This window comes from Phytophthora infestans, genomic scaffold, assembly GCF_000142945.1.
Source record: "Phytophthora infestans T30-4 supercont1.18 genomic scaffold, whole genome shotgun sequence".
Classification (NCBI taxonomy): Eukaryota; Oomycota; class Peronosporomycetes; order Peronosporales; family Peronosporaceae; genus Phytophthora; species Phytophthora infestans.
In genome coordinates, this window is record NW_003303741.1 from 723,222 (window position 1) to 736,198 (window position 12,977).

Below are 12,977 nucleotides of genomic sequence, written 5' to 3' on the forward strand. Positions count from 1 at the left end.
CTGAGTAAACGTCTCCAAGTTATAATCATCTTCTCAGACAAATTTGAAGTTTGATCGCGTCTACACCGAGTTTGACGTATCAGTTAGCTGTCGATAAATTTAGTGGATCATTCATCGGCACAGCAACGTACATGCTCACTTTCAAATCTTCTACCTACTACGAAAGTGCATTCAAACACCAACAGCTCCACCTCTTCGCAACCATGGCTCACTACGCGAACACCACCACCGTCCCCAGCCTCTTCTCTGCTGTCACCCTCGGTGGAAAGGAAGACCCTGTGCAACTCAAGCATCGCGTCGCCCTGGCTCCGCTCACTCGTGTCCGCACAGGTGACGCTGGCACGCCGACGGACCTGGTTGTCCAGTACTACGAACAGCGTGCAACCGACGGGGGACTACTCATCACCGAGGCCACGAACATCAGCCCCACGGCTCGAGGTTACTTCGGCGCTCCTGGTATCTTCAACCAGAACCAGATCGAGAGCTGGAAGCCCGTGACCAAGGCCGTCCACGACAAAGGCGGCAAGATCTTCATGCAGCTCTGGCACACAGGTCGTGTGGGCCACCCACTCAACCAACCCAATGACCAACTACCTGTGTTCTCAAGCGCTACAAGTTTTGTCAATGCCAAAAGCCGGAGCGTCACTCGTGAGGGTCGCAAGGATTACGTGACGCCTCGAGCTCTCGACATTTCGGAACTCCCTGGTGTCGTTGCTGACTATAAACGTGCCGCAGAGAACGCCATCGCTGCGGGTTTCGACGGCGTCGAAGTCCACGCCGCCAATGGATATCTCCTCGAGCAATTTCTATGTGACCGTGTCAACTCACGCAAGGACAAGTATGGCGGTAGCATTGAGAACCGCGCGAGGCTTCTCTTTGAAGTGCTCGAGGCTGTGCTATCGAGTCTACCGTCTAGCAAGGTTGGCATCCGCCTGTCTCCGTTTGGAGAGACTTTCGGCTGCAGTGACTCCAACCCGCGTGAGACCTATGGCTACGTCGTGAACAAGCTAAACGGCTACGATCTGGCCTATCTGAGCGTTATTGAGCGTCGCGGAATGCATACTGACAAACTCGATGCTCCTGAGGGCGGGATAGCCCGCCACTTCCGCAGCGTATACAACGGAGTACTTATAACAGCTGCGGGATTTGACCGCACCGAAGCCATGCAAACCGTCGAGGATGGAGTGGCCGACATTTGGACGCGACTTCATCTCGAACCCAGACCTCGTCGAGCGTCTGCGCGCGGACGCGAAGTTGACGCCGTACGACCGGAAGACTTTTTACCTTCAGCCCGACATGCCACTGGAAGCGGGTTACACGGACTACCCGTTCCTCGGCGAGGAGGACAAAGGTGCTCGTTCAAGCGGCTTCGTCTGGGAGGCGTAAAAAGTTTGGCGCACTTTGCTTTTCAAACGCCCAAGAAACAGCACGCTTTTCTAAAAAAAAAAAGAGCGATGAGCGAAAAAAAACATTTTGTTTATACTTTCCTTAAAATTCTTTTTACGCTTTAATAAGTCGTGCTTCGAAATTACTCACGCTTTAGTGACGTCACATATCTGGAAATGGCTCACCAATTCTAAACAAAAGCAACAGATCTCGGCAATTACTTTATTGTACAGCTGTATGCTTGGTTTAAAAAAAGAACGAGTAGTTTTTAAGGGAAAAACTACGGAGCTCGAGCTTAGGGAGCTCGAGGTACCCAAATTTAGAAATAGTGCTTTTTGATGTACTCAAAAATGATCCAAAGGTCTCGATGAGCCTGTAGACCCTCATAGAATTGCAATGTCGTGAGCTGGACCAAGAGAATACGGTATGCCTCGCTCAGGTAGTTACAGCGGAGATGTATTGTTATATATCACGAAGCCATATTACGCCTCAGCTTTGCTAGGCGGTGGCTTAATAAGAGTGATACATCGATCACCCTAAATGAGGCGACAATTGCCCATTCTAGAGCAAGTGTAGGCGTTTTTGAATGCGAGCTAGACCAACAAATCGTACGCTGACACATGAAAACTTAATCGTGTAGTGTTGAGTTTCGCTGACTTACAATTAGCCATGGGCCTTTAATAGTGCGCTTCCTAGATTTTTCGGCGGAGCGCCTTAGGATATCCTGCACCGTAGCAAGCATTTATAAAGCGCTTCGCTCTTGTATACCTATAGCTCTGTAGGAAATCTGGAGCTTTCCTTGATTTTCTTTTGTAAATGGTGTTTGTCTAAGGGTTAATGGTGTTTGTCAGGGTTATTCCTTCATCAGCCACAGCAGCACTGGTAGAAAATTAAGTAGTATTATCCCGTTCATCCACTAACCTCTATAGAAGAATGGTCTGACCTCTCCAATGACGCAAAGTGCTCATCGACTTCGTAACAAATGCTGCATACCCTCATAGACTGCTAAGATACACAAAATACCACAAGAAAGAATAATAGACTACTCTAGTGCTATCTAAACCTTCGAAGTGGTCCGTGGACGAGGAGGGGCACTTATGCGGAGAACAGGTCTGGTATACAGCAATGCCGCAGCATCGAGTCGAAGCGTATTGCATTTTATAGAATTGTCTACCGCCCAAGCTCATTAAATAAATGAATGGAATTCATGCAGCCAAAAAAAGTTTAAAAAAAATGTCCTGCTTTGGAGTAGTGACTAGTATTAATGTGGTCGTTAGGACAGCTAAATGACTGTAATTAAACCTGACTTTGAAGAAGAGAAGTGATAAGTATATTTTTTTAATCCCGAAGCTTCCCCAATGGAGAACTTTTGTAATCATCACTGTCATCTCGGACGTGCTGCAAAATGTAGCTGTGCTGATATTGTGGCAGCTCAATTAAAGTCCAGCCTGACAACTATGTTTAAAACACAAAATGCATTTGGGTACATCAAATAGCACTATTTCTAAATTTGGGTATCTCGAGCAATAGCTTTTCCAAAATGTTGTGCTCAAACCCAAACACCATAATTAGTCATGGCATGACTAATTAGAGTGAACGATGAAAAGTGACATCGAAGAACCACTTCCTTATTTGTAATGATACGACCAGCAAAACCAAATTTAGAAAAAGTATTGGTGAGCATTTTGAGAATCTCACGTGTTGAGATTCGCTGCCACTGTGGCTATTATCAGAAGCCGAGGACGTTGTTGCTCTCGAGACGAGACACTTTCGTGGTCTCCATCCAGTTGCTTCAAGCTCCGCGCGTGGCAATGTTTATTCATTTAGAAATTTTCCTCTGGGTCGGTTGGTCTTCTGATACTGAAATCGGATGAAGTTCGGCAAGCGTGTGCGCAGCTTGGCTTCCCCGGAGTGGGCTACGGACTACGTGGACTACAAGACGCTCAAACGCGAGATCAAACTGGCATTCGCCATCGAAAACCAAACGCTTGACCAGCGAGTGACGTGGTTCCAGACAATTCTAGAGTCTGAGATGCAAAAACTCAATGTTGCCCACGCGCGGATCCTCGACGAACTGATCATCAGCGGTCTCAAGCCGTTGCAACAGGCGCTGGGGACGCGATGGGTGTTGCCGCCTGCCACCGCTCGGTCGCTGTTGCTGGAAGTTCTCCAGCTGTCGAACCAAGTCGACGCTTTTCGTCGCTTCGTGGTGCTCAACAGCCTTGCACTCGTTAAGATCGCCAAGAAGTTCGATAAGGCTGCGAATGCTGGTCTCCAGGAGACGGAAAACGACGAGGATAGCGATGAAACCTACACAACTACCGCTCGTCTAAAGGCTCAAGTATTGGAAGATCTCAAGTGCCAGTCGTTTTACGATGGGTCCGAGTTGGATTCACTATGCGATGAGACAGTGGCACTTACAGACCGAGTGATGCTGTGTGTGCTGCCCGACGGCAACTTTCGTCTTGGACCACGTGCGTTGACGTGTCCTATCTGTCTGTGTGCTGACGTCCAAGCGCCTATTACGCTGTCCTGTGCCCACACGTTTTGCTGGTCGTGTCTGTCTCGAGCAGCTCAGCATCGCTTCCGTTCGTGTCCATTGTGTCGTCGAGCGCAGTCCGTGGACCCCCGCGACTACGAGATTGACGGACTAGTGAAGCGCTTCAAGCGGGCTTACGAATTCGTAGAACAGGCGCTGGATGTGGCTCCGTTGGTAGCGAGTCCGATGCGTCAGATCCTTGCTGAGGCTTTCGAAGTGGGCAACGCGTACTTAAGAGAGGTAGAAGATCAGTACGCAGCACTCGCTCCATTGCCGTCGGCTACGTTTGAAGAGCCTCCGTCTACCATGAACAATTTAAAAGTAGATTTGGAGGCAAAGGTGCCGAAGGAGGAGGTGGAACTGGAGGAACCAGAGCCTCCTGTAATCTTTGAAAAGGGGGATATTGTTGAGATCCTCCACAGTGAGCAGTGGTACGCGGGTGTCGTGCTGCAACGCAATGAAGATACGGGGGTTAGTGACACATACTCGGTGCTGTGGTGGGTCAAGGACAAGTCTCAGCGGTTTGGCCAACGAACACCTCGCCATCTCTTACGAGAACCGACCGAAGTTCCTGTCCCCCCTGCGTTGTACGAATATGCAGCTGGAGCGTGGCGGACCGCAGCTACTTGGGCGCTTGAGCCGTTCCGGAGGCTACGATCGCGGTCTGATGAAGGGTTCAGTGACAGGAAACACACACAGAAAACAAGAAACGTGTTTGGATTAGATTAGATACGTGAATAGATTCTGAAATCTTGATATCGTCATGAAATGTGGACGAGTACTACTTGATACCAATCAGCCTAAACGATGCGTCAGAGCTTCATGGATGTAACGTTTGACTTGTGGTCGGTCATGCATGATCAATTGCCACTGATGGAAGGTTAGAGTGTCACGCGACGAAGTTTCAATTCTTATTCCGCTAATGGATCGGATAACGTGGTACCGTCATGATGGCTGCACACCACCAAATTCACCTGAGACCTTCGGGTTCAAGCATCCACAACCGTCTAAGACATGAACTCTTGTAGCATCCGACTAGCGACTTAGTTGGTGCTTCAACACGAGGTTATAGCGATCTACCGCGACCAGTGCAACATCGTTCATAACTCAATTTCCTCTCTACAACAAACCCTCCTTCTCAACTCACAACCATGATCCCTTCGCTTCTCCGCTCCCTACCAGTATTTCTACTGTTGACAACCACATTCAACGCGGAGGCCAAGTCGCCGAGTCTACAAGGTGGCAAGATCACATCCACGAGTGTCCAGGACAGCTCAGGATCACAAGAACACGTTGGGTCCGTGGGCAGCGGTAGCTACGGTAGCAGCGTCGGTGATGGAGCAGTCGGGGCTAAGCACATCCTGCACTTCTCTGACGTCCACCTAAATATCTCCGAGTCTCTGGACAGCAACGAATCTGCTGAGATTCCAATCCAGTACGGCTATGACGCCCCTATCAGTCTGCTGACCTCAGCGCTCGAGTACGCTAAGCAAGTACTTTCCGATCCAGACTTCTTCCTGTATACTGGAGACCATGCAGTCCATGGTGATCCATCGGATGAATACCTCGCTGAAGCAGTGAAAGTCAATGTGGAGACTATGGCCCGATACTTCTCCGGAAACGGCACGCTTAACGCTACGGCCATTTTGGGCGACACTGACACTAAGAGTACGCCAATTTCTATTCCCTTAAACTGTGCTGTAATCGCTATTGCTAACGCTAAATTGCTGTGATGCAGACTATACGATGAGCGTCACTGACCCCTCCAGTGAGGAGAACCCGACGATTGAAGCTGTGTCTCAGGCGTGGAGCGAGTCACTTAGTGCAACGAACTCAACACCCGGGGCTACCTGTCGTATAAGCTCGACGAGAAACTCGTGCTGCTTACACTTAATACAGTACCCTATTCGGTAAGTTATCGCTATTTCCAACTGCATTTTTACTATCCGAAGTAATTCGTTGATCTATACAGCCGAAGCACAAGCCGGACACCACTAACGAGACTGATCCGTTCGACCAGTTTGCCTGGCTGAATGCCACACTCTGGGGTCTTCGCAACGGCAACAAGTTCGCGTATATCGCTGGCCACATCCCACCGATTATCAATGCCCAAGATGGTTCTCCAATGTGGAAACCTTCGTACATCGATTCATACAAGAAGATCGTGACGCAATACTCGGATGTCATCAAGGCGCAGATTTTCGGCCACACGCACAGTGTCGAGTTCCGTCTGCCTCTCACCGCTGACATGGAGTCGCATGATCCAGACGAAGTCATTGCAGCTGATAACAGCGACCAAACTCGCAGCTTGTGCCTCTGTTCATGTCTGCAGCCATATCGCCGCTCTTCTACAACAACCCGGCGTTCATGGTCTGGGACTTTGACCCGAGCACGTACGACCTTATGGACTTCACTGTGTATGGCACCAATATCTCGGACGACAGCCAGACTCTCGATTGGAAGCTGCTCTTCAAGGTCAGCACGGCGTACAATGTCAGCTCGTTGTCGTGGTCGGAGATGAACAGCTTCATCGGGAGCGCAGCCACCGACTCGGCGCTGGTGGAGCAGTATTACTACAATTCACAGACGCAGTCGTATCAACAGACTTCGTGCGAGGACAGCGTGTGTCTTACTTGGTATCTCTGCTCCATGATGTGGTGGTCCACTCCCGAAGACTATACCGCCTGCTTGGCTGCCGGGTCCCGTCGAATCGTCGTCAGCCGCGGTGTCTCGATCACCTACGCTTCTCGTCTTGGTCTCAATCAGTATTCTAGCTTCCTGGCTATGAGTTCTATCACCACGACTTGTAGGTTGCAAATAAAGCAATTGTATCCATGTTACAACTTCAATCCGATCAGTACATTTTTCCCAGCATCCACTAAAGTGTAGCCATCTTCCATGAAGGTCGCCTATCACTTAACTCTCTTTCGTATCCAATCAGAGCTTTCTATACCGTTTATTTCAACCAATCACATGTTTGCGCGATAGAAACGGCAGATTCCTGATCGAGAAATACAAGATCAGTAAGAAATGAGTTCCCCCCCGCTGTCTCCTTCGTCGCCTCCTGCCGTGTCCCCACCTCCAGCCCCCGTGACTCTGGAGCCCGTGAAGGAGCTGCCAAAGGCGCGTCAGATCGTCAGTATCAATGACGAAGGCACCAACTTCATGCTCGACGAGGAAGCGCTGCGTGGCATCTTCCACCAGGTGCCCGAGGACATGAAAGTAGCCATTTTCTCAGTCGTGGGCGCCTTCCGCACGGGCAAAAGCTTCGTATTGGATTTATTCCTCCGCTATCTTCGTCACGCCAGCCACGGACGCATGCTCAAGCCGGACGGTGCTCAGGACGAGAGCACGGAGGTCTGGAAGGCCTGGGTCATGGAAGGTGTGACCGGTAGCGGCGAAGGGAAGCTCGAGGGCAACTCGAACATTGAGGAAACGTATGGAGAGAAGGGATTCAGCTGGAGAGCAGGCCGCAAGCGCAACACCACGGGCATCTGGATGTGGGAGAAGCCATTTATCCGCAAAAGCCAGACGGGCGAGGACATTGCCGTGTTCCTGATCGATACCCAAGGAATGTTCGACTCGGAGACGTCGCAGATGCTCACAGCGAGTATCTTTGGTCTCAGCACGCTGCTGAGCTCGTATCAGATCTACAATGTGGACAAGCGCGTCCAGGAGGACAACTTGCAACATCTTGCTCTATTTACGGAATATGGACGGTGCGTGTCCCATGCGAAGTTAAAATATGACTATTTTATTTTACGGTAATTTATGAAAAATACTACCCGCAGGATGGCGCTGTTTGGAGATGCCACGTCGTCGACGTCCCTGAGTGACAAACAGCAAGCGCTGCAACGTGCCGCGTCGCTATCGGATCGCAATTTGGAAAAATCGTCGTCCACAGTGAGTGACAAGGGCGAGGAGAAGAAGGAAGAGAACGACGACAAAGAAGACGAGGACGATGCCAGTGTCCCGCAACGTCCTCGTCCGTTCCAACGTCTCGACTTTTTGGTGCGAGACTGGCAGGATTTCTCTCGAAACCAGAGTCTGGCCGAGAAACGAGAAGATATGGAACAATACATGGTCGAGCTGCTGTCGTCCCGTAAACAAAAAGACCTGGCGGATACCCGTGAACAGATCAGCTCGTGCTTTGAGAAAGTGGCGTGTTTCCTGCTGCCCCACCCTGGCCACGCAGTGACCGAGCGCGAGTACGACGGATCGGTCGAGGCCATTGACAGCCGCTTCTTGGAGCTGCTGACCGCCTACCTGGACGATCTCTTCGACCCGGTTAACTTGTTCCCCAAGAAGATCCACGGGGTCGCGGTGACCTCGCGGGAGCTCTACACGTATATTAAGACGTACGCTGGACTCTTCCGTGAAGCCTCCATTTTCCCCGAGGCCAAGACGTTGCTGGAAGCCACAGCTGAAGCCAACAACGTCAACCAACGAGACAAGGCTCTGCTCAGGTACAAGCGAGAGATGGAGACGATTGCGGGCTCCAAGTGTCAGTACGTGCCCGTACAGCAGCTGGAGGCGCACCACAAGGCCTGCTTGCAAGGAGCCATGGACGTCTTTGACGATGGGGCTCGTATGGGTCGACGTAGTGAGATCCTGCGCTATCGCCATGAAGTTGCCGAGCAGATTGAGAAGGAACGTCACCGTTATCTGGAGATTAATGCCGAGCGCGACCCGTACAAGAACCTGGAGTTCTATTTGATCCCTGGCTGCCTGGCACTGGCGTTGCTCGTGTTCCGCATCTCGCAAGACTTGTTCTGCTACGAGAGCATCGGATACGATATCCCACTCTACGACTGCAAGTACGTAGCAGTTTTTTAGTGTTATTTTGGAGGTATGTGCACTCATTTGTATCGTTTTTTTTGCTTGGTTGTAGACAAGTGAGCCACACGCTGTCGCACTTGTACTGGGCGTTGATTGTCTTCATGCTGCTGATCATGATGTCGACTGGACAAGTGATGTTCAAGCGCATCAAGACGGTGATTACTATCGTCAAGACTGCGATCGACGCGTCCAAGGAGGATGGCAAGGAGAAGAAGGACTAGGCTGTAATAGTTTGCCACTGGATAGGGACTGTTGCGGGCGTGTATTCTGGTGCGAGGTGGTGGTTGCATCGCCTCGCCTGCGTAGTGTTCATAGATTGACTGCTCATTACAGTATGTAACGTTACTCTGGTCATGGCCTTCTGCTACGAAGCTACTGTACTGTACACACATGATTAACGTCGTACCGATGAAGACTGAAGCCAAGTCTTGTCATGAGGAAACACTGATCGTGCAGCGAAATTATCGAGTGTTCCGCCAGGCCAGATACTTCAACGTTACCGTGTGGTTTCCGACTGAAATTCAGTACCGGTATCTGTCACGTGACACTGGATCTGGTCAATCCAATTTTTCTCGCTACGAGAATCTCGTGGCAAGACGCACAAGAAGTTTACGAAATGGTGGGCATCATCCGTAGTACGTTTGAGATACCTTTACCTTATCATACCTTGACGGTGCTGTCATTGTTGGACTTTGTACCGGTACGTGTAGCTGGTTCCAGCTGATGAGGTTGCCGAGCGTTGATGTTGCCGACAAAACTGCAGTAAATTTTCACGGGCATTCGACCAGCTCAACCATCTGGTCTTTTCTTTTGAAAAAGTGAGAGTCAGAGGAAAACAATAGAGTGGATTCTTCGGAGTGATACCTAAAATAGTGAAACTCTCCAGGAGATTTGAGTGTCTCCCGCAGATTGTCATTTATTAATATTGAGAGGTCTTTAAATAAAGAGATTGTCCGTTTGGTGAGCCGAAAAATCTCAGCGAAGACATTTGCTGCTCCGCTTGTATGGGCTCGTCTACGACTACGCTCAGTGTTTAGCTGCTCTCCGAAGGACATCAGGTCTTTAGTGTGCAAGCACGACATCATCACAATAAGCTCATCGGTCTTCAGGATTCACAGCTATGGTGACTCAGAAGACCCGTGAGCTTCCAACAGTTCGCAAAGACGGATGCGGGTATGTATATAACCAGATCTCCAAATTAGGGCTTGACGCACGCTCACGCAGTACAGCTACCTCTTCATTTGGTGCAGCTCTGGAAAGTGATTCCTCCGGATAGTGATAACGAGTGGCTTCATGACGGTATCATTACAAAGAGGATTGTCTGAAGGTCGGATGGTTTTCGAGCTTTTGCTGTTTTGTTGCAACTTTCACTTGCTGTTGCTATGGAAAGTTTTCTTTTGCACCGGCTACGAATAAGCTCCTTGCGTTTGTATCGGCTTGGCTCGCTTTGCCGGGTCATGGACAAGCCTTTTCCGATCCTCGGCTTATCCTCAGCTTTGCCCCATGTCCAGGCTGTCCCCGCGTCGAGCCAGCAAAGCTGCGTGAACGCTTAGCTAACCCTTTCATTCTGCAATTGGCTCAAGACCGACCGACACCGATCGTTCGATCTCCAGACAGCAGCCCCACAGAGCGATAACCAGCTCTGTCCCTTCGTACCGACACTTAAACAGCATAAAATGGTTAGCGTCCGCAACGTTCTCGTTTGTGCCTCCATGGCCCTAGTCGCCACTGTGAGCGCATTCCCGGCAGACGGCCACCACCGTACTCTACAGGCCGTGAACTTCCGACAGGAAATGCTGGACAACATTAACGCAGCCCGAAAGAAGGAAGGGTTGGATGAGTTGTGTCTTAACGAAATGCTCATGGACGCGGCACAGATCCAGTCGAATGACATGGCCGACAACAACTTCATCAAGAGCACGGGGTCGGACGGAACGACGCCGAAGGAACGTGCAGCGGCACAGGGTTTCAAGGCCGAAGCGGTGACAGAAATCGTGGGTGCCGGGTACAGAACGGTGGCGAGTGTTGTCGCCGCGTGGACCAAGGCTTCGACTGCCAAGAGCACCATCTTCGGCAAGGTGAATGTTATGGGTCCGGGCTACACGTTCGACAAGACCAGGAAGTACGTGCACTTCTGGGCGGTGGACTTTTCTACGGGCGAATGCGGCAATGGAACCGCGTCCGGTGGACCTGCAACAAGTGGAGACGCCAGTGGAAGCGTCGAACTCCCCTCGAGCGGTAGCGACGCACCCAAGAGCAGCGACGACAGTGGAAGCGATGCCCCAGCACCGGCTGGAAGGGGTGCCGACACTCCTGCCGTCACTCCGGCACCTGCCGGTAGCGGAGCTGAGACTCCGGCCAGCGGATCGGGTGACCCCCCTGCTGCCACGGCTCGCCTGCGCCTGCTGGCAGCGATGACGATACCCCGGCCAGTGGATCTGACGATGATACTCCGGCCAGCGGATCTGATGACGAAAAACCTGCAGCTACTCCCGCTCCAGGAGGCAGTGACGATGAGGCTCCGGCCAGTACCCCTGCCGCTGTTCCTGCCGCTGCCCCCGGTGCCCCTGCCGCTGCCCCCGGTGCCGCTCCTGCTGCGCCCGCTGCTGCCCCTGCCCCGGCAAGTGGATTGGGCGAACCCTCTGCTACCCCTGCTCCTGCTGAGGATGAGCCTGAAACACCTCAGTAAACACCTCCTATGGATATATCGGGTAGCTCTGTGTGTTCGTCGTAAAATTCATAATGCTAGATGCCTTGAATATTGTCGTTCGCACTTGTTTTTAATTCACCACCATTGAAGTGGAGTATGGAAACTCCTTTTTGTGGAGCGGTGAGAATAACTGACATTAACGGATAAGAAGAGAAAATGATGAATCGGTGAGAATAACTGACATTGACGGATAAGAAGAGAAAATGATGAATAATGAATACCGGTAACCAAGGAATATTGGACGAGTTTCGTTTCATGTGTCAAATCACAAAGTACTGAAGTAAGACCGTAAGCTGGTAAGACGTAAGATACTTAGAAGGCATTTGTCGTTCTTCTTATCAATAACAGTGCTGCAAACGTTTTTGCTGTGCATGTATTGTTACATCATGTAAAAGAAAGGTTAAATTCGCAGCTCGTTAGAACTGTCGTTGGGGGTGCTGAACCAAGGAATTCTTGTCATCTTACGACCTTCGCGCCCACGTCGCGTAACATCGTACCAGCATTTGGCAGCGCTCAGGCAACAATCGTACCAGCATTTGTCATTAAATGGTCACTCTTCTGCTCTGTCGCGCTAAAATGCGCGGAAATTGTGACATGTACGACGGGTGCATGACAGCATTCGGACGCGATGGCTTCACCGCCATTCGCGGAGAAAAGCAAAGCAAAGAGATGAGCGAGTAGGAGCGGGCGTGGGCGTGGCCGTGGGCTCGGGTGGACTGGCATCAGCAGCAATGGCATCAGCAGCAATGGCAGTACATTGAGCAAGCGCGCCCCCATTCGCGGAAGGGGAGCAAAGAGGTGGGCGAGTAAGAGTGGATGCACGGCAGCAATGGCATCAGCAGCAATGGCAGCACATCGAGCAAGTGCGCCCCCATTCGCGGATGGGAGCAAAGAGACCAGCAGCAGTGGCAGCACATTAAACGAGTGCGGTCGAGGCGCGTGAAACAGATTGAACGAGTGCAGTCGCGGTGCGAGCAACAAACAGAAGGTAAGAGGCCAAAGCGAAGACCCATTCAATGCAAAGCGGTTTCTTATTGCAACGAGATTGATATGGCAGCATGCGCATTGGCCGATTGCTGCTACGTATCGCGCTCGAAGGCTGCTATGGTAGATTGGCTGAGTTGATTGAGACGGTTTTCTTCATCGAGTGCATTTGGTGGTGGCCTCGACCACTCTGCAAGCTTTGGGGTTAGTGGAAGCAGTGTATTGAACGCTGTTCGGCAGGTCACTCGCGAGACCAGAAGATATGTCTGCTGTGGCTTGTTAATGATGTTATTTTCGATTTCCAGTCAACTACCAGCATAGAGTGCAACGTTTCTCCCTGCACTTTGTAGATGGTGGAGCCGACTGCACATGTTGGATTTTCACTGCAACATAGCGGCGCTCGCCGTTCGGAGCTGGTGGGAGTGCGATCTGGCATTTTGAAAACGGCTCGGTCGTGGGAAACACAGGAAAAAGCTCTGAGTCCAGCTCTGGCCGAAAAGGGAGCGCTCGTGGTCGAGG

General features: G+C 51.0%; 6 protein-coding genes across 6 annotated transcripts; 5 read left to right on the top strand and 1 right to left on the bottom strand.

Moving 5' to 3' along the window:
• Positions 1–203: 203 nt before the first annotated feature.
• On the top strand, positions 204–1,386 carry PITG_10320 (12-oxophytodienoate reductase, putative; the record flags this gene model as incomplete). Its single annotated transcript, XM_002902089.1, has 2 exons — positions 204–1,184; positions 1,234–1,386. 2 exons carry the CDS (start codon positions 204–206, stop codon positions 1,384–1,386), a joined length of 1,134 nt encoding a protein of 377 aa, XP_002902135.1.
• Positions 1,387–3,256: 1,870 nt separating this feature from the next.
• PITG_10321 (uncharacterized protein) lies at positions 3,257–4,688 on the top strand (the record flags this gene model as incomplete). The annotated part of the gene is made up of 1 exon (XM_002902090.1): positions 3,257–4,688. The coding sequence occupies one exon, from the start codon at positions 3,257–3,259 to the stop codon at positions 4,652–4,654; it is 1,398 nt and encodes a 465-aa protein (XP_002902136.1).
• A 388-nt stretch (positions 4,689–5,076) lies between these two features.
• Positions 5,077–6,446, top strand: PITG_10322 (calcineurin-like phosphoesterase, putative; the record flags this gene model as incomplete). The annotated part of the gene is made up of 6 exons (XM_002902091.1): positions 5,077–5,593; positions 5,664–5,719; positions 5,797–5,835; positions 5,898–6,143; positions 6,218–6,318; positions 6,443–6,446. The coding sequence occupies 6 exons, from the start codon at positions 5,077–5,079 to the stop codon at positions 6,444–6,446; spliced, it is 963 nt and encodes a 320-aa protein (XP_002902137.1).
• Positions 6,447–7,088: 642 nt separating this feature from the next.
• Positions 7,089–7,470, bottom strand: PITG_10323 (uncharacterized protein; the record flags this gene model as incomplete). Its single annotated transcript, XM_002902092.1, has 2 exons — positions 7,089–7,191; positions 7,271–7,470. The coding sequence occupies 2 exons, from the start codon at positions 7,468–7,470 to the stop codon at positions 7,089–7,091; spliced, it is 303 nt and encodes a 100-aa protein (XP_002902138.1).
• A 28-nt stretch (positions 7,471–7,498) lies between these two features.
• PITG_10324 (atlastin-like protein) lies at positions 7,499–8,824 on the top strand (the record flags this gene model as incomplete). The annotated part of the gene is made up of 3 exons (XM_002902093.1): positions 7,499–7,644; positions 7,717–8,746; positions 8,822–8,824. The coding sequence occupies 3 exons, from the start codon at positions 7,499–7,501 to the stop codon at positions 8,822–8,824; spliced, it is 1,179 nt and encodes a 392-aa protein (XP_002902139.1).
• A 1,060-nt stretch (positions 8,825–9,884) lies between these two features.
• PITG_10325 (uncharacterized protein) lies at positions 9,885–12,235 on the top strand (the record flags this gene model as incomplete). Its single annotated transcript, XM_002902094.1, has 3 exons — positions 9,885–9,937; positions 10,449–11,483; positions 12,091–12,235. The coding sequence occupies 3 exons, from the start codon at positions 9,885–9,887 to the stop codon at positions 12,233–12,235; spliced, it is 1,233 nt and encodes a 410-aa protein (XP_002902140.1).
• Between the last annotated feature and the right edge of the window lie 742 nt (positions 12,236–12,977).